Genomic DNA, 21,583 nt, shown 5'->3' on the forward strand with positions numbered 1-21,583 from the left:
TCTTTGTGTGGTTTAGATGGAAGAACTGGTGGGTGCGAGGTATCCTGACCATGGCAATGATTCTGTTTTTCTTCATCATCATCTACCTGGGGCCTCTGGTTCTCATGATGATTGTAAGTAATACCTGCAACCATGCTTCATTAATATCATCTGCAACTGTGGAGTCTACATGCTAATGAGTTTTATAAACACCTGAGCTTGTGACATCAGACAGGAACAGTGGTATCTAATTATATAGAGGGGGCAGAGAGGGGAATAAAGTTCCTGGATGCAGCATCCACAATTACCGCTCTACAGCTCTCTGCATTAATCTATCTTGCCACCTATCCCTATGTGGGTCTTGTGCTTGGAGGTGCTACAGAGACAGCTTTTACAGGCCCTGGGTGAACGAGGATGGGTGGGTGTCATGATCATTGCATAAGGACGATACCTGGTGTCCGAATTCAGGGCCAGCTTTCCTGAAGGAGCCCTGGAACATGGCCCCACAGCCAAGAATCACTACAATGATCAGGGTAAGTATGTTGGGGGAGGGGAGGTTTACCTTGGAGAAGAAGTACCTAGGTAGTTGCAACTGATGGTCCTTGGCATCAAATCCCAGCCCTAATTCTGATTGAGCTGGAAATTATAAGGGAATAGGAAGAAATCCTTGATCAAAGAAAGTTTTTATAGATATGTACCTACTCAAGGAGGAATAAATATATTATTACTTCCATTAATTAAGCAGACCCTGCACTTCTGTATTTGTAGCATTTGCATATGCAGTTTTGGGGAGAAGACACTTGGATTTCTATTTTGTACCAAAAGAAGCCTCAGTGCTTCTTGTAGTCAGAATGTATCACCTGAGTGTTTGAACAGAACGCCTACAAATTGGAAAAGAATGGGGTGTCCCCTCTCTTCCTCTACACAGACACAAGTAGTTTTTAAAAAAATATGAACATAGGATGTAAACAAGAGGAGAAGCTAATCTAGGCACAGAAAAGAACATGCTAACCTCTGCAACCTTTAAAGCAAAAGTGCATTTATGAGATAATTGGGGGATAGAGGAGCAGGAGGTTTACTTAATGAGAGGATGAAGAAATCCAGAATACTGTGGTGGCCTCACTGGAGGAGACATTTCTTGGGGTTGGGGAATAGAGAAGGCAGATTCTCATAGGTCCTGTGACTTCTCTGCTGTTGCAGAGATTTGATGCTATCCAGCAGGCCACAACAATAGCCCTGTTCAATAGCTTAGCCTCCCTTAGTTAGTCTTTTAAAGCTTTAGTTGTTTGCCTTTGTTGCAGAAACCTAATAAACTTTTTTAAATTTACTTATTCACTTAATTAGCCCGTCCTCCCAAAAGAGCTCAGAACGGGTTACAAGAGTACATGCACAGAATGGTTGAGATAATACAAACAAGCCGTAATAGAGTACTACAGTCACATTACAGTAGGTATAAACACTAATTTGTAGTGCCTACTTTGGGGTGGGGTTTAGACAATGGCCTAGATTGTGGGTCTATCCCTGAAAACAGGCGTGATCCCTGAAGATAGCTAATGTTACGCCCATCTTTGAAAAAGGATCGAGAGGTGACCCAGGGAACTACAGACCGGTGAGTTTGACTTTGGTGCCGGGGAAGATGGCAGAAGCGCTGATAAAAGACAACATCGATAAGAATCTAGAAAGGAATAAACTGATGAAAACAAGCCAACATGGCTTCTGCAAGGAAAGATCGTGCCTAACAAACTTATTGCACTTCTTCGAAGGAATAAACAAAACGGATGGACAAAGGGGAACCCATAGATATTGTATACTTAGATTTCCAAAAAGCCTTTAACAAGGTACCCCATGAACGCCTACTATGGAAACTGAAGAACCATGGGGTGGAAGGAGACATACATAGATGGATCAAAAATTGGTTGGCGGGTAGAAAGCAAAGGATGGGAGTGAAGGGCCACTACTCGGGCTAGAGGATGGTCACGAGTGGTGTTCCGCAGGGATCGGTACTCGGACCGCTGCTGTTCAATGTATTTATAAATGATTTAGAAACAGGGATGAAGTGCGAAGTAATAAAATTTACAGATGACGCCAAACTATTTAGTGGAGTTAGGACTAAAGAGGACTACGAAGATTTACAAAGGGACCTGAACAAGCTGGGAGAGTGGGCGACGAAATGGCAGATGAAGTTTAATGTAGAGAAATGTAAAGTCTTGCATGTAGGAAACAGAAACCCAAAGCACAGCTATACGAAGGGAGGGCTGGTAATGGGTGAAAGTACCCAAGAAAAGGACTTGGGGTAATAGTGGACAAGAGAATGAAGCCGTCGGCACAGTGCGCAGCAGCCGCAAAAAAGGCAAATAGAATGCTAGGTACTATCAAGAAAGGTATTACAACCAGAACGAAAGAAGTTATCCTGCTGTTGTATCGGGCAATGGTGCGCCCCCATCTGGAATACTGCGTCCAATATTGGTCACCGTACCTAAAGAAGGATGTGGCGATACTCGAGAGGGTTCAGAAATGAGTGACACGATTGATAAAAGGTATGGAAAACCTTTCATATGCTGAAAGATTAGAGAAACTGGGGATCTTTTCCCTAGAGAAGCGGAGACTTGGAGCGGACATGATAGAGACTTACAAGATCATGAAGGGCATAGAGAAAGTGGAGAGGGACAGATTCTTCAAACTTTCGATAAATAGAAGAACGAGAGGGCATTCGGAAAAATTAAGAGGGGACAGATTCAGAACCAATGCTAGGAAGTTCTTCTTCACCCAAAGGGTGGCGGACACCTGGAATGCGCTTCCAGAGGATGTCATAGGATAGAGTAAGGTATTGGGATTCAAGAAGGGATTTAGATAACTTCCTGAAGGAAAAGGGAATAGAGGGGTATTGATAGAGGATCACTATACAGGTCCTGGACCTGATGGGCCGCAGTGTGAGCGGACTACTGGGCGCGATGGACCTATGGTCTGATTCAGCAGAGGCACTGCTTATGTTGTTATGTCTAATGGGTTCTTTAATGTTTGCTCTTTTCATGGAGCTGAGTGTGTGGTGAGACAGGGAAGAGTAGTACAAGTTTGAGGTACAGTAGGTATAAACATCAAAGATACACCAATTTAAATCCAACAGAGGTACATTAATTTGTGTCACAGATACAGTAAATTGTTTACATCAAAGAAATACTTATTTACATATCTATTTTGTGGCCTTTGAGGTTGAAATGCACTAAAGTGCTTCTCCACGCATGTCGTCTTGGAGACTGGGTAATGTGGTTTTCGTCTATTTTTATAAATCGTATGTATTCTGACAAGTGGAGGAAACTTTGCAGAGCAGGGCTCATGGAATTCTTTCCATCCCCTCTTTATGTGTGAGCACATATCTGTGTTTTTATGAATGTGTGTATTTATTTGGCTCTCCATGTGTCTGTGACTAGGAGATGAGATGAAAAGAGGGTAGTTTAAAAGGTGCACTTCCCCCCCCCCCTTCCCTTTCACAATAAATATTCTTATGGTGCACTTGCTGGAACTGCTTCTCTCATATAAATGCAGTAGAGTTGTTGTTTTTTTTTTCTTTTTTGGATTTGAATTTTGCTCACACTTTTTAAATTAATAGTTCAGGGTGAGTTACATTAAGGTACAGCTTTTTTTTTTACTGTCTCTGGAGGGTTATAGACTAAGGGCTCCTTTTATAAAGGTGCGCTAGCGTTTTTAGCGCATGCACAAGATTAGCGCGCGCTAGCTGAAAAATTACTGCCTGCTTAAAAGGAGGCGGTAGCGGCTAGCGCGCGCGCTAAAACCGCTAGCACACCTTTGTAAAAGGAACCCTAAGTTTTTGGGGATTTTATTTCTATGGGAAAACCTGGTCTGATCTGCCGTCATCATTTTTTTTTTTTCTCTCCATGCTAAATTTGGTCCCATTCCATTAAATTTTCAGAGAGTTATTTTGCCCACAGACAGATGGATAGGCATTTTTCTATCCCATATGCTTAAATTATTTTCAACAATCAATTGGGTTGGAAAGGCAGGCAGAAACCCCACATGTCCTATATATCTATTTATGACAAAAGTGGGAAGTAATGCTGTATGGAGTTGTCTAGTTTTAGGCAGCAGGATTTCATGTAAGTGGTGGCATACTAGTTGTTTGTACACACAAATGGTTTCTTATAGAATTCTGGAAACATCCTTTAAATGTATATGCAAATCTACATGTACAAATTCTGTTCAAGGCTTCTAAAATAATTTTGTCAGCAAAAATCTGAGCTTAGCCTACATAACAGATACCAAAACCAAGATATCATACAATTACCATCTGAACTTTCAACAAATCAGTTTGTCACATCCCCTGATCACTCGGTGTTCTTGTAATCATAAGGAGGCTTAATAAGCACACTTTTCCAAGAACAATGTTCTAATCTAAACCGCAAAGCAAACAATAGGTAAAATAATTATACTTCATGAACAGCTCCCTGAAACATTATCTCCCTCCCAATCCTGATTCCCAGAATTAAAAAAAAAAAAAAAAGTTACTCAATTTCCATTTTATTGAACATATGCTGTAACATTTTTTTCCACTTTTCCCTCAACCTTATCCATCTGTAGTTTTTATCTGTGGGAGCTTATCAGGGGAAGGAGACAGCAGTTTTTTTTGGTCTGTCTCAATGAGATGAGGGACAAGAACTGGATTTAAAAAACGGACTGGAAATCAGTCTCACAGCAAACCACATTCATCCAGAAAAAAAGTTGAAAAAGACAAAAAAAATCATAAATACATAAAACGGAGAAAACCAGACCTTGTACATGGACAGCTGGGACTGCACTGTGCCCTAAGCCGTCCGTATCATCACAGGTCTGAAAAAACTTCGTACATCAATAATAGATCAATCTCTCATCTGTTTAAACTTAAGTTTTTCCAAAACTTTTTTTCTTCCTTTGTAAGCTGGATAGAAAAGTAGTTCTCACTGCATAAAACTTTGCAAAAACTTCAGCTGGGAAGAAAAGTGTCTCTAAATTCTAGCATAAGTAGAAAGTTTTGAAAAATTTAAGTTTATTTAAACAGAAGAGAGAGTGATATATTATTGATGTATGGAGTTTTTTCAGACCTGTGATGATACAGACGGCCTAGAGTACAGTGCAGTCCTGGCTGTCCGTGTATGAGGTCTGTTTTTCTCCGTTTTATGATGTTTTTGTCTTTTCAACTTTTTCTGGATGAATGTGGTTTGCTGCTAGACTGATTTACAGTGTGTTTTTTTTTAGTCCAGTTCTTGTCCAGTATAAACGACTGTATCCCTGTATTCATTGATCAATGAGATGAGGGTCACTTTAATTTCAGTGGTGGAGGCCCTAGGACAAAATGTTCATCAGACATATTTGCATATATTTTGACCCAAATTTATGCCAATTTTTTAAATACATACTCACTCTGTTATGGACCTGGAGTATCTGTACATCCAGTTGTTTAGTGTTGATAGATAGTTCTGTATGATTTCCTGAGGGGATGAGAGGGTTTGACCTAACAGCTTTCTCTTTTTGCCTTTGTACTTCCAGCTTAATCAGAATCAGGGCTGAGTTCTGACACCAGAATTTTCATCCATAACAAGTTGGGGTCCTTTCTCTTGTGTTGTATTCTCCATTCCTCCCTCCCACTTCCATTCCCGCAGTGTACCTAATCTGATTATTTCAGTGATGGTTTTGGCTAGACTAGGACATGCCACCAGGGTGCTGCCAGGGAGTGGAAGATTGGATTTAGTGATCGAACTGGGGACACTATGGGCTTGCCTGAGTTTCTTAGGGACATACAACCTCCTCTGACATACCGGGCGGGAGGCGAGAGGTTGTGGTCCATATAGAGGATGAGCCTTTTCTGTCCTTAGCTGGGCAAGAAGTCAGCTCATCCATGACACGTTAATTAGTTCACAAAACAACTGTTCTAGTGCAATAGGTGTGTCATTCTGGACAGCAGGGTATTCTCCCCTTGCTCGCGAACCATGCAAAAGGACTCCATTCAAATTTTCAGCTCCTCCTCCCTCTCCAGAGGGCTCTGCTGTCCCCTGTAGTTGCGGAAAGTGTCTTCTGATCTGCTCTGTATGTTTCTTTAGAGTGCAAAGGAGGTTATACAGAGATAATCATTACTGCTCTCCTCAAAATCAAGAAGCTTATGATGATCTCTGCTTATGTTAAGGCATGGTAGACGTTTCAACACTGGTGCACAAAAGAGAACATGGAGCCATTTAGTGCTCTGATCACGCTGGTACCTGCTTTCCTCCATGCATGTCTCGACAAAGGCCTTGCAGTGGCATCACTCAGGGTCCAAGTGGCAGGCCTCTTGTGCTTCAGAGCCCATAGATGCAAAGCTGCCCTGGCTTCTCATCCAGACATAGCCAGATTCCTAAAGGGGGCACTAAGGCTCAGATCTCAGGTAAAACAACTGTTTCCGTCATGGAACCTTAATGTGGTTTTGCTTGGCCTCGGTTGAGCCTCTTATGAACCTATTCAAGAGGCGTTCTTGTTAGATCTTACCATCAAGATCATCTTCCTTGTGGCCATTATGTCAGCGAGACGAGTTATGGAGGAGTTTCCTTGCACACAGTCACATCCTTATTGTCGAAGGTCGTTAAGGTGTTTCATATCAATGAAGAGGTAAGATTGCCAGCATTCCAGAACACAGGTCAAAGAAAAAGAACGGGATTCTGAAATATCTGGATGCAAGGAGAGTCCTCTTATGTTATCTGGAGGTCACTAATTTATTTGTACTCACCAGCCAGGCTAGACGCAGTAGACCAGCATCTAAGGCTACCATCTCAAGATGGATACTGATGGCCATCTCGTCAGCATATATTACCTGTGGCAAACAATCGACTGTCCCCTTGAAAGCACATGCCACAAGAAGTGTGGCTTCTTCATGGGCGAAAGCTCAGGCAATTTCGCCTGGAGAGATTGTATGGCAGTGATCTGGTCCACTCTGCATATATTCTCCAAATTCTGACGAGTGGACATGGCAACACGAGAAGACACCATCTTTGTGTCCTTGGTGTTACAAGCAGGCGCAGAGTTCCTACCCTAGATTTCTGGGACTGCTTTTGTACATCCCTACAGTCCATAATGACATACCTATTATATTAGAAAAAGAGATTAGGTTCTTACCCTGCTAATATCTTTTCTAGTAGATTGACATGGTGGGGTTCCAGAATGACACACCATTTATTTACTCCACCTGCCTACTGTCTTAATCAGGAAGTTTGAGTCAAAACTGAGATATGAAGAATGATCTATTGATATAACACATAAATGTTTCTGATTGGTATAGTTATTTTAATGTTTTGATTGTTTAATTCAAATGTTTAACATGTTTGTTATACTTTCAGAGCAGAATAAGATCTGTAGTTTGGGGAGTCTCCCCATGCCCCTCCTTCTTATGTGTTCCTATATAGGGCTATTGCCTGCCTTGGTACAAACTGAAGGGGGCAGCAGGGCCCTCTGGAGAAGGAGTAGGAGTTGAAAACCTGGATTGGATTCCTTCTGCACAGCTCGTGAGCATGGGGAGAATACCCTACTGTCCGGAATGACACACCCATCTACTAGAAAAGTTATTAGCAAGGAAGAAGCTAATTTCTTTTTGAGGAGGGGAACGGGAGCAAATGCATGTCCCAATTAATATGTTTTCCATCAGCTTCTGTGGATACTGACATTTGAGCAGAGAGGATGATGATGCTTATCTGTCTCTCCTAATCTCTCCCCTTTTCATTTTTTTTTTTTTTTTTTGACAGGTGATGTGTGTGCAGATCAAGTGCTTCCAAGAGATTATCATGATTGGATACAATGTGTACCACTCCTATGACTTGCCCTGGTTCAGGACGCTCAGCTGGTAAGTGCCTTGAGTGCCGCATGCCTAAGGTGACGCAGTGGTGATAAATTGTATCATCAGTTTCCATGGTTTGTCACGGCATCTCGGGCACATGATAGGATGTCAGAATGCAAAGAGACCTTAGATACGTACCCAAAAATATAATATATCGCAAGTGTGGTTCGGGTATAGTTGAGACTTACTGGCAGAGAATGACACGGTGACTGTTTGGTAGAATTGTGTCCTAGAGAACAGCAATTAAAATATCGGGACAATATTCAATATTCACTTAGCCTGGGTATTGCTGCTGAATATGCCCTCTAATTGTTTTGGCACTCCAAACTGTACTGGAGCAGAACTTGAGCAGAGCAAAAAGGTTCTCCTAACTTTTGGGGAGAGTGTTATGCAATGGTTAAAACTTATTACAGCCTCAGCACCCTGAAGTTGTGGGTTCAAACCCATGCTGCTCCTTATGACCCTGAGCAAGTCACTTAATCCCACCGTTGCCCCAGGTACATTAGATAGATTGTGAGCCTGCTGGGGCAGACAGGGAAAAATGCTTGAGTAACTGAATAAATTAATGTAAACCATTCTGAGCTCCCTGGGGAGAATGGTATAAAAAACAGAATAAATAAATAAATTTATTCAGTTAACTATCTGTTTAGTGTTCTGAATGCCACCACCTAACATAGTAACATAGTAGATGACGGCAGATAAAGACCCGAATGGTCCATCCAGTCTGCCCAACCTTATTCAATTTAAATTTTTTTATTTTTCTTCTTAGCTATTTCTGGGCAAGAATCCAAAGCTTTACCGTGTACTGTGCTTGGGTTCCAACTGCCGAAATCTCTGTTAAGACTTACTGCAGCCCATCTACATCCTCCCAGCCATTGAAGCCCTCCCCAGCCCATCCTCCACCAAACGGCCATATACAAACACAGACATATTTAATATTATTTTCTGATTCTAAATCCTTTGTGTTCATCCCACGCTTCTTTGAACTCAGTCACAGTTTTACTCTCCACCACCTCTCTCAGGAGCGCATTCCAGGCATCCACCACCCTCTCCGTAAAGTAGAATTTCCTAACATTGCCCCTGAATCTACCACCTCTCAACCTCAAATTATGTCCTCTGGTTTTACCATTTTCCTTTCTCTGGAAAAGATTTTGTTCTAAGTTAATACCCTTCAAGTATTTGAACGTCTGAATCATATCTCCCCTGTCTCTCCTTTCCTCTAGGGTATACATATTCAGGGCTTCCAGTCTCTCCTCATACGTCTTCTAGCGCAAGCCTCCTATCATTTTCATTGCCCTCCTCTGGACCGCCTCAAGTCTTCTTACGTCCTTCGCCAGATACGGTCTCCAAAACTACCTCAATGGCACTTCTGGGTCAGCCCTAAAACTGGATGGTCAGCACCAGGCAGTATCTGGGTACTCTTTCATTTTAACCCCAGCAACTGCCATTTTTACTGACAGTAGTGGTTAAATTTTGGCCCTGTTGAATTGCAAACATGTGAGAATAAAAAAATTTGTAATGGCCTGTAATGGTTGGACTGGAGGACAGCTAACGTCATTCCACTCCACAAGAAAGGCTCAAGGATGGAGACAGCAAACTACAGACCAGTGAGTCTAACATCGATAGTGAGCAAACTAATGGAAACTCTAATCAAACACCAATTAGATAAGATCCTGGATGAAGAGAATCTACGGGATCCCCAACAACATGGATTTACTAAGGGGAGATCCTGGCAATCCAACCTGATCAGCTTCTTTGACTGGGTAACGGGGAAGCTGGATATTGGGGAGTCCCTGGACATCGTGTACCTGGACTTTAGCAAAGCATTCGATAGCGTACCACACCGCAGGTTACTGAGCAAGATGAGTTCTATAGGATTAGGTAACACATTGACGAAATGGGTTGGGAGCTGGCTTGGAGGTAGGCTCCAAAGGGTGGTGGTGAACGGCACCCCCTCCGAAATGACGGAGGTGATTAGTGGAGTACCACAGGGCTCAGTCTTGGGCCCAATCCTATTCAACATCTTTATAAGAGACTTGGCAGAAGGGCTTCGAGGTAAAATAACGTTATTCGCCGATGACGCCAAACTGAGTAATGTAGTGGGCAAATGCACAACAGACGAAGATTCAGTGCCCGACAACATGATGCACGACCTACTCCTACTGGAGCGATGGTCTAGGACATGGCAACTCAACTTCAATGCCAAAAAATGCAAAGTTATGCACCTGGGCAGCCAGAATCCATGCAAGTCTTATACCCTTAATGGCGAGATCCTAGCAAAAACGGTAGCAGAACGAGACTTGGGGGTAATCGTCAGTGAGGACATGAAGTCTGCCAATCAAGTGGAGCAGGCTTCGTCCAAGGCAAGACAAATCATGGGCTGCATACGAAGGGGTTTCGTCAGTCGTAAGGCGGAAGTCATTATGCCATTGTATAGATCCATGGTGAGGCCCCACCTGGAATACTGTGTGCAATTCTGGAGGCCGCATTATCGCAAGGATGTGCTGAGACTGGAGTCGGTGCAAAGAATGGCCACCCGGATGGTCTCGGGACTCAAGGATCTACCATACGAAAAACGGCTTGACAAATTACAGCTATACTCGCTCGAGGAGCGCAGAGAGAGGGGGGACATGATCGAGACGTTCAAGTATCTTACGGGCCGCATCGAGGCGGAGGAAGATATCTTCTTTTTCAAGGGTCCCACGACAACAAGAGGGCATCCGTTGAAAATCAGTGGCGGGAAACTACGAGGTGACACCAGGAAATTCTTTTTCACTGAAAGAGTGGTTGATCGCTGGAATAGTCTTCCACTACAGGTGATTGAGGCCAGCAGCGTGCCTGATTTTAAGGCCAAATGGGATCGGCACATGGGATCTCTTCACAGGGCAAAGGTAGGGGAGGAACATTAAGATGGGCAGACTAGATGGGCCGTGGGCCCTTATCTGCCGTCTATTTCTATGTTTCTATGTTTCTATTGTCTTTTGGCATGTTATCCTGCAAATCCATTTTGTGCTGTTTCAAAGGCAAAATTGGGGATGAGAAGAAAGTAAAATGTGGTGGGGGATTTTTTTTTTTTTTTGCTGGTTAGGGTAATGGCATTTGATATACCGCCTTTCTGTGATGCAACTAAAGCAGTTTGCATATTATATATGGGTGTTTTCTCTGTCCCTAGTGGGCTCACAGTCTCAACCTTGCCTAGTAGCTTTTTCAAATCTATTCGATGTATGTTTAAGTTAAGGGTGTCGTGTGATGAAGGGGCAGGCTGTTTCATGTTTGGATCTCTGTCTTTGGATCTAGCAACGTTCAGATGACTTTTAATATGAGCAAGTGCGAGGTGATGCATTTGGGAAAGAGGAACCCGAACTATAGCCAAGTGTGAGATGTTTCTGGCCTGGAAAAGAATCTAGGTGTCATCATTGAGGATACAATGAAACTCTTACTTCCGTGTGTGGCGGCAGCTAAGAAAGCAAATAGAATATTAGGAATTGTTTGGAAAGTAATGGAAGACAAAAGTCATAATAATGCCTTTTTATTGCTCTATGGTGTGGCTGCACCTCAAATACTGTGTGCAATTCTGGTTGCCACATCTCAAGAAAGATATAGTGGAATTAGAAAAGGTACAGAGAAAGGTGCCAAAAAATGGTAAAAGCAGGGTGGATTTAATTTAAATCAAATTGATTTAAATCACTAGTCAGACAGACTTTATTTAAATCAAGATTTTCTACAGAGACTCATTCTTGCTAGTATAATCTCTTAATATTTACAAGCAGATTATTTCATTTTTTTTTAAAATAACTTTACAGATTAGTTTTACATAGAAACATAGAAAATGACGGCAGAAAAGGGCCCATCTAGTCTGCCCACACTAATGACCCATCCCCTAACTTCCTCCTTGAAGAGATCCCACATGCCAATCCCATCTTTTCTTAAAATCTGGCATGCTGCTGGCCTCAATTACCTGTAGTGGAAGATTATTCCAGCGATCAACCACCCTTTTGGTGAAGAAATATTTTCTGGTGTCACCATGAAATTTCCCTCCCCTGATTTTCAACGGATGCCCTCTTGTTGCCGTGGGCCCTTTAAGAAAAAAGAGATCTTCTTCCATCTTGATACGGCCCATGACATATTTGAAAGTTTCGATCATGTCTCCCCTCTCTCTGCGTTCCTCGAGTGAGTATAGCTGCAACTTACCCAGCCGTTCCTCATACGGGAGATCCTTGAGTCCTGAGACCATCCTGGTGGCTATTTGCTGATTTGGTTATACTATTAGAAATACATAGATAATAAATAATTATGAAATTATTGTGAAATATATAGTTCACCTCACAATAATTTCATAATTATTTATCTATCTCCAACTTAATAGGTTAATCATTCATATTTGGACAACTTTTCTGCTTTACTTTATTGAAAGGAGAAAAATAATTATTACCTTAATAACAATTTAAACAGTTATTTAATCAAAACAATAACATTATAGCATTTGTATTCTTGTATTTCCTTAAACATCCATATTAAACATATGTGATTAAACAAAATATTTTTTAAACAACTTACGCTGTGTTTTACTAAATGGCAGTAGAGGTTTCTACCACAGGCTGGTGAGTTAAATGCTCTGACGTTCATAGGTTAGGGTTAAATAACCATTTTTATCAATGGAGGAGGGTGAATAGTACAGTGCCACAGGGATCTGAATTGGGACCAGTGTTTAAGAAATATGATGAAATCAAAACATTTACCAACTTGAAGATCCTGCCTGTTCAAACATGTTCCTTTTGTCATCTTCATCAAAGCACTTCTTATGCTGTTTTATTCGGCCCATGAAGGCTTGCATTTTTGTTGCAGTGTTTTGCATTTTGCATGCGTTCCTGCCTTGCTCATAGGTAGAGGAACTTCATTAAAATATTCCCAAACTGGGTCTCTTTTACAGCCTGCTGCCATTTCCCAGTTTTGAGAAATGCAAAACCAAGAATCTATGATAATATCTTCTAGATAGAAAAATTGCCCATTACATTATGAATGGATTAATGGAATTCATTTACAAAAAAATTTAAACATTGCATGAATATACATCCTCATGTTATATTCATTAAAAACTAATCCTTATTTCATGATGAATAACTTTCGGACTATAATGTATCTTAAATAGAAATGATCTTTAGATAGATTTATCCTCAAAAAAGTATTGTATTTAAAAAAAATTCAATTTAAGTAAAAAAAAAAAATCCAATTTAAAAAATCATCGATCTTTGTCCAACCTGGGAGAAAGGGCTAGGGCAATTTCCCTACGAGGAAAGGCTAAAGTGGCTAGGGCTTTTCAGCCTGGAGAAGAAACAGCTCAGGGAAGCTATGATAGAGGTCTATAAAACATTGAGTGGACTGGAGCAGGTAGATGTGAGTCGCTTGTTTACTGTTTCAAAAAATACTAGGACTAGGGGGAATGTATTGAAGTTACGAAATAATAGATTTAAAATAGGAGGAAAAATGTTTTCATTTAACTTGTAATTCGTTTCCGGAGAATGTGGTAAAAGCATTTAGCTTAGCAGGGTTTAAAAAGATTTGGATAGCTTCCTAAAAGAGAAGTCCATAAACCATTATTAAGATGGATGTAAGGAAATCCACTGCTTATTCCTAGAATAAGCAGTATACAATCTGTTTTACTGTTTGAGATTTTGCTAGGTACTTGTGACCTAGGTTGGCCACTGTTGAAAACAGGATACTGGATTTGATGGACCTGCAGTCTGTCCCAGTATAGCAGTTCTTATGTTCTTATCTAGTGGAAAACTGCCTCTGAAATGCAGAAGCTGTCACTCTCCCAGGCCTTGCTTACCTGCTATACAATACCACCAGTCACTGCAGCTCCCTCCCTTCCCCCCTCCCACCATCTGAATGACTTAACAGGCAAATGACAACAGCATGTAGTGACTTGAAATATGGTGTGCATCCCCATCCTTTTGATAATAGCCCTGTTCTCTTCCTTTTCTTGTTTAGGGTTTGGAGAATTTGATGGTGTTTTGACATTGTTGATAACGATATGTGGTGTACAGTCTTGCTTTGGTCATATGTTATTGGTTAAAATGTCTCTCACTGGTCATGTGTGACCTTTTTTTTTTTTTTTTTTGCATCTACACTGTATGTGTTTGTGTTTACATATGGGGGCAATTCTACAACTGGGTGCCTCCATTTAGACACCCCAAGGACATGTGGTAGAAACCTATTCTGCAACGGCACTCAGGTTCTGTTATAGAACAGTGATGTAATGCAGCATCAGCATGCCTAATGTTTTGGTGCCTGCAGTTAAATCAGCCATAGATCTGGCATAAATGCAGGAGCCTAAATACATCAGGGATGTGTATGCACATGTGGCTCTGCCTATATGTAAGCCTTCTTTACAATTGCACAGTATGTAAGTTGCTTGGGTATTTATAGACCAGTGAATCGCAAACTGTATGCCGTGGCATGATTCTGGGTGTGCCGCCAAGGTCGAGTCACTTCCGGCATTGGCACCTCCCCCTCCCCCACACGGCACCTTACCGCCTCCCCCTCCCACCACGAACCTCGTCTTGTTTTCCCTGAGCTTGGCGCCACATCTGGAGGGCCTCCGAATATGCGCGGACGCCAACGTAATGACGTGTGCATGCACGCATACATGCAATGTCAACATCCGCACCTGCTTGGAGGCTCTCCGGATACAGCTCCGAGCTCAGGGAAAACGAGACGAAGTTCATGCGGGGGTGGAGTGGGTCGAGGTTGTGGATGTGCCACAGGAAAACATTTGCTTCGTTAGTGTGCCTGAGCAAAAAAAAAAACTTTGCGAGACACTGTTGTAGATGATGCTTAGGCATCGTCCTGGCAGTGTCGTGGACGAATGTACATTTATGTGCATAAGTGCCAGTACTGCATACATGTGTACAAAGAGTGCATAAGTGCGGGTGCCTAGATTAAAGAATTGCCCTTAGAGCCTCAGTCCCCCCATAAAACTTGGATAACACAGTGGGGATGGTCTCTCTATGCCAGGTACTTCTTGCTGTGTGTGAATTACTTCTTCTATGGAGAGACGGTAACGGATTATTTCTTCACACTGGTCCAGAGGGAAGAACCATTGCGGATTCTCAGTAAATACCATCGTTTCATTTCCTTTGCACTGTATCTAACAGGTAAGGTCTGCATCTTCTCATTCAACTGGTCATGTCTCCATCTGAGCTGTGTTTTCCCCCTTGCTGAGAGAAAAATTTTAATGTGTTTGTAAGCATAGGTTAAGTAGGTATCCCAGAGAAGCTGTGGAGTATTTTTCTATATGTAAAATAAACCTTTTTGATGTACAGACATCGCCTTTGAAAAGATTTCCTAGAATATAAGTATCCAAACATATGTGCACACATCCTGAATTTCCATACGTTTATCTGACCTGGGTGGAAGGATTTGTGCATGGTGTGCAGTTATGAGCATTAAATAAAAATTTTTTATTAGGGGTGTGAGAGAAACTGAAAATTTGTGTGCCCGAGAGCAGGTTCCAAGTATATTATCCTTGGGAGAATTCTGCACAACAGCACAGAATTTGCTGAGGAGAGAGGGGAGCAGTCACTGGAAGGAAGTGGGGAGGAGAGAGAGGGGAGCAGACGCTGAAGGGAAGTGGGGAGGGGCGAGAGAGCGGAGCACATACTGGATAGAAGGAGGGGGGGATAAAGAAAAATACAGACATGATAGTTAGTGAAGTATTGGAAGGAGTGAGGGAAAGAGGTGACAAGCTGTAGGTAGACACAATGAAAGGGAAATTGAGGACTAGAAGGTAAGAAAGTAGAGAAGTAGAAAACAAACTGAGAAGGAAGATCAGAAAAGGAAGGAAGAGAGAGAGATACCAGAGCATTGGGGGAGGGGGAGAAGTCAGATACCAGATCTGCACAACAGCACAGAATTTGTGCAGAATTCCCCATCTCTGCAGGATGCACATAATTTTGTACTTTCTGTGTAGATAGGCAGCAGTGGCTCTGCTCGCTCTCAAGCAGCAAGAGAAGGACGTGAAACTTCATTCTCCTGAGCCAGTTAGAACCGACTTTAAGTGAACCGGCACTTAAGGATGAAGTGACCTGATATGCAGTGGTTCACTTCTTTCTCTGCATGAGAGTGAGCATAGCTATTGCCTGTGGCTGAAAATGAGAAGGGGGCTCAGAATAAAGGTAGATGAATATGCCATGGGGAGGGTGGGTGGAGAGAATGAGAGGTTGGGGTATTGCATACAGAAGATGTTGGGAATAGACAGAATTATGGGTTTTAGGATTTAGAGGGAGACAGAGAACTGTGGAGGCTGGAGTTTGAGAAAGGAAAAGATGAGAGAGAATTTCAGGTCATAAACTTTGCAGAATTGTAAAATATTGTGTGCAGAATTTTCAGGGGATTTTTTATTTTATTTTTTTTTTTTTTTGCACACAATTCCCACGTAAATAATATGTGAAGGTAATTTTAGAAAAAGGAAATAAGTGCATCCTTTGCTTTTTAAAATTGATGTAGTACATGCACATTCTTACCATACAAGTTTTATATATTTTATATATTTGTATATAATTTATTTATTAAACACTACCTGAAGGCTATCAAAGTAGTATACATTCAGTTGTGCAGCCTGCCAGATGCTAAATTTTATAACTGTTGTAATGTGATGCCTAATACAAAGCTCGCCCATCCAGATTTAGGGTTCCACTGTAGTTTCTGTTTAGCATAAAAAAATTAAGGGTAGATATTCTACAGGATTTAATTGGGTAGGAAGGCTCCAACCTAGTTAAATCAGTTGGCCAGCCATGGAGCACATATTCAGCAGCACCAAAAAGGCTAGTGCCACTTTGACAATCATGACACTAACCGGTTAGTGCCCGGGTGGTTCTGGTATAGTTGGGAATGACACGGTGACTGTTACCTATGGGTAACCCGCATATTGGTAGCTGTGGAACGGTGAATGGCCTTGTCCCTGCAGTAAAGTATTTGCCGCACGTTGCCTCCCTTCCCACCCCTCCTGATCAGCAGCCTTCCTTGCAATCGCACGGTCCAGCAGCCCCCTCCCTCCCGATCATTGTGGACCGTGCATCTCTTCCCCTCATCTGGCCATCTCCCTCCCTTCTCCTCACCTTTACTTGCGCTTTTCAGAGTTTTCTCTCTTCGAGTAGCCTGGATGCCACAGTCTTCTCACAAATCATGCATGATTGCCCTGAAACTTCTCCTCTGATGCAATCCACCCAGGTGGAAATAGGAAGTTGCATCAGAGGAGAAGTTTCAGGGCAGTTGTTCGCAACCTGTAAGAAGATTGTGGTGTCCGGGCCACTTGGAGAGTAAACCTTGATTCTGAAAAGTGCCCGCGAAGGTGACAGGAAGGGAGGGAGATGGCCCGACCAGGGGAATAGGTTGAGTGGTGACGAAGGGGAGGGGAGAGAGGAACAGACACTGAAGGGAAATGGGGAGGAGAGAGAGGGAACCGGCACTAGAAGGAAATGGAGAGGAGTGAGGGGAGAAGATGCCAAAAGGAAGTGGAGAGAGCGGTAGGAGTAGACACTGGATGGAAGCAGGGAGGGGAGAGAGGGGAACAGATGCTGAAGAGAAGTGGAGAGAGAGGGGGAGGGGAGAGAGGAACAGACACTGAAGGGAAATGGGGAGGAGGGAGGGGGGAGCAGATGCTGCATAGAAGTGGGGAGGAAAGAGGAGGAAGTAGATTCTGCAAGGAAGTGGGGAGAAGAGAGAGAGGGGAGCAGTCGCTGGAAGGAAGTGGGGAGAAGAGAGAGAAAGGGAGCAGTCACTGGAAGGAAGTGGGGTGGAGAGAGAGGGGAGCAGCCACTGGAATGAAGTAGGGAGGAGAGTGGGGAGCAGACTCTGAAGGGAAGTTGGGAGGAGAGAGAGAGCAGAACACATACTGGATGGAAGGAGGAGATAAAGAAAAAAGAGCACGTGCTGGATTGGGGGAAGATGATAGAGTTAGTGAAATGCTGGAAGGGGTGAGGGAAAGAGGTGGCAAGCTGTAGGTAGACACAATGAAAGGGAAATTGAGGACTAGAAGGTAAGAAAGTAGATGAGGCAGAAAACAAATTGAAAAGGAAGAAAAGGGAAAGGAGAGAGAGAGAGAGAGAGAAATATCAGGGCATTGGGGGAGGGGGGAAGAGACAGATATCAGATCTGAAGGGAAGAAAGGAAGAGAGAGATGATAAAAACCACCTGGGGGAAGGAGTGAGAGATGGAAGAAGACAGAGATGCCAGACAATGGGGGGTGCGGAGGGAAGAAGATGGGTACCAGACCAATGGGGGTGGGGAGAGATGGAAGGGAGAGGCAGACAGTTTTTGGTAGAGGCATATAAATAGAGCAGATGCCATATGGAAGAGGCAGAGAGAAGGCAGACTGGATGGAAGGAAGAGAATGATTAGAAGATGAGGAAAGCAGAAACCAAAATGTGAAAAATTGGAGTTTGCCACAAATAATCTTAGGTCCTCACAAGGTGAACTACTGAGACACTCCCTCCTACCTTTACTAACCTTAGTAGTTTATTTTGTGAGGACCTAAGAAAGCAGAAACCAGACAACAAAGGAAGAAAAAGATTTCTATTTCTTTTCTTTCTTTTTTCTTTAGGATAAAGTAGTATTGTAGCTGTGTTGATAAACATTTATAAACAAAGCCCTGCCAGCTGAAGATCTCTTCCTCTAGTTCAGCAGCCAGAACTCTGATTTATAAAATGACAATTGTACAGAATATTGTTTCTTTTTATACTTTAATAAAATAAGTTCAGTATAAAACTATTTGAGATTTGTGCGGATAGGATCGGATGGTTTGTGGGGACGAGGCGGAGATGAGGACAAATTTTTTCCCTGTGTCATTCTCTACTTACCGGTTAGCGATGATCTTCAATCTGCTAACCAAGTATGTGCCCAGATAACCCCCCCCCCCCCTTTTTACTAAACCGCAATAGTGGTTATTAGCGCAGGGAGCCACACTGAATGCTCTGTGCTGCTCCCGATGCTCATAGGAACTCTATGAGCGTCGGGAGCACCTAATAACCACTATGGTGGTTTAGTAAAAAAAAGGGGGGGAGTTAGGACACTAAAACGGCTGTCCTAACTTTCTCTGGGCACTGGTCTGAATATTGGCTGGCACTTTGATAACTTCTGGTGACTGGCTAGATCCAAATATTCCCTGCTAGTGTCTGGATTAGGGCAGCATTGAATATTTGGATCATTAACTGCTTGCAGCAAGCAGCACCTTTAAATTTTTGGACCCTCCCCCCCCCCACCAAACTTTGTTCTCTCCTGCAGTTCACTCACATTGCTTCACATTTATGCCTAAAGTTTCAGATATGATTGCCCTGACCAGCAGGAATTACATATGCAGACATTTGGGTTCAGAGGGGAGGGAGAAAGGGAGAGCTTTTAAAGTGCCACAAGGTTCCCCCTTGATTTTCTACTAGCGTAGAGGTTTGCCTCGTGGGTCCAGTGGCCCAGGAGAGGGCCTTGACTACTGTCATTCTCAAGCCAGGATGAAGAAGGTAAAGCAGTGACTCAGGGCCTGAGGACAGGCTCATTGAAAGGATACATCTAGTAATGTATGAATATCCCCTCCTGATCAACTCTTTGCCTTTTCTCAGGTTTCTGCATGTTTGTCCTCAGTCTGGTGAAGAAACATTACCGACTGCAGTTTTACATGGTAAGCTGACTTGAGCAAGTTCTGACAGTGCTTCATGGTATGGGCTGATAGTGTAAGGAAGCTGGAGGATCAGAAAGTGTCACCAGAATGGACAAAAGCCTCTTGGGGACATTTCAGTAGGTGAGGACTTCCTCTTAGGTGCCCTGAACCCTGCAGTGAGCACCTATTTAATAACAGCATCTGATCCACCAGATTGTGATTGGCGTGACTTGCATGAATATTGTTGCCAAAATTGAATCACTATGACATCTCCCTTATCTGCTCTCAACATAATGATTTTGATTTGATTTATTAAAACTCAATTAGTCACCCTTCCTCAAAAAGATGACAAGGTGATGTAAAGACTAAGAAAAAATTTGAAAAGCATAAAAATGTGGTCCTGATCATTCTTAAGTTGATCCAGAGCTGCTGTTCAGCCTTCGATAAACTAAATTTAATCCATGTCAAAGAAGAATTAGATTCTAATTTTTCTAAATCTCTCAACACCAGCTCTTGAAATAATAGAGTCCATTATACCTGGTGGATACCATTTTGTAGAAGGTCATAGAATAGATATGGCAAGTTGGCTCCTATTGATTGCAAAATATTGTTTCAACTGCAAAAGTCTTATAAATCAAAAAAATAGCAATCCTAGATTTAAAAAGATTGTAGACAGAAGCAGGGACAAAACCTAACCCTAGATTCAGTACATCTTCCGGTATTGGAATCAGATTAACTATTCCCAATTTATATCCATTTGTATTTATTTATTCAATTTTCTATACTGTTCTCCCAGGAGAGCTCAGAACGGTTTACATGAGTTTATTCAGGAACTAAACCATTTTTCCCTATCTGTCCCGGCAGGCTCACAATCTATCTAATGTACCTGGGGCAATGGGGGGATTAAGTGACTTGCCCAGGGTCACAAAGAGCAGCATGGGTTTGAACCCACAACCCCAAGGTGCTGAGGCTGTAGCTTTAACCACTGCGCCACACTCTCCCTGCAGATCCTTCTCCTCATTGTCTCTCTTTTGGGCCTTCTATCCTCTTTCCCTCAACTTTTTCCTGTGAAGTGATCTGTAGATAAAAAAAAAAACCTATTTAGAATCATCTGCTTTTCCAGTTTGTGTTTTCTGTGTTCATCTCTAATTCCGTCCAAATCTCCATCAGAGTTTTCATGTATGTTTCTTCCTCAGATCCCATGACCTATCTTTATTCAACCAGGTGTATACCATATTCTGTTGATGATCATTTTAATACATTTATATTTCTTAATTTTCAATTGCTGTAAGGAATCATGAAAGGAGGTCATGGTTTTGACCAATTCTTGATGCTGTTTCTCGGTATTCATCCACTGGACATCACTGCTTTAATTGATCCTCAAGCTCAACCACCTCTACTTTTAATTGAGCCTTCAGAACCATTCTTTCGACAAGTAACATCATAAAATCTCTTATATTTATTTAAGATGCCCATCCATTTATCAAAAAAGGATGTTATTTAGTATCCCTTGTTTTTATGTAATTTTACATTGTAAACCGCTTAGAAACCTGAATAAGCGGGCTAAAATTTTTTTTAATAAACTTGAAACTTGAAAACTTGTCTTATTGGAGGAAAATAATCTAGGTTCTTTCATTATCTGAAGATCTCGAGGTATCATTAACTTTTTTTTAATGATTTACTTGTCAATTCAAATAAAAAAATTTTAAACATTTAAAAAAATAATGTTTTGATCTGATGACGATTATGGGTGATATTTCTTTTAGAGGAACTAGGAACAAAATGTCCTTGCTTCTAGGAGTTCTCTGAAAGTCCACAAAACTTTTAAATTTAACATTGCGTCATTATGTTTTAAGAGTATAATTTTTTGAATTTTATATTGATTTGAATTTACCTCTTGAATTGAATACTTACATTTGTGCCATTTCTCTGAGGTCAAGTAGTCATAATATTCTCATATGTGGATGACATCATCCATGGAATCCAGTACATACCCTGTCAAGTGCACTGTCACTTTAAATCTTTAGGCAGTGCCTGCACCACACACATGCAGGTGTCTTCCTGCCTGACGTCAGCACGTGGTACTGACAGTTCTAAGTTTTCTG

At 42.1% G+C, this 21,583-nt stretch overlaps 1 protein-coding gene across 1 annotated transcript in view; it reads left to right on the plus strand.

Annotated features, from left to right (window-relative positions):
- The window catches only part of CDS2 (CDP-diacylglycerol synthase 2), a 99,626-nt gene that overhangs the window by 32,867 nt on the left and 45,176 nt on the right, over positions 1-21,583 (plus strand). Inside the window, exons 3-6 of the mRNA XM_033948953.1 lie at positions 17-113; positions 7,737-7,834; positions 14,846-14,985; positions 19,441-19,499. Of these exons, the coding sequence (XP_033804844.1) occupies positions 17-113; positions 7,737-7,834; positions 14,846-14,985; positions 19,441-19,499 (394 nt within the window). The remainder of the gene's footprint in view (positions 1-16; positions 114-7,736; positions 7,835-14,845; positions 14,986-19,440; positions 19,500-21,583) is intronic.

Source organism: Geotrypetes seraphini, chromosome 6, assembly GCF_902459505.1.
Source record: "Geotrypetes seraphini chromosome 6, aGeoSer1.1, whole genome shotgun sequence".
NCBI lineage: Eukaryota > Metazoa > Chordata > Amphibia > Gymnophiona > Dermophiidae > Geotrypetes > Geotrypetes seraphini.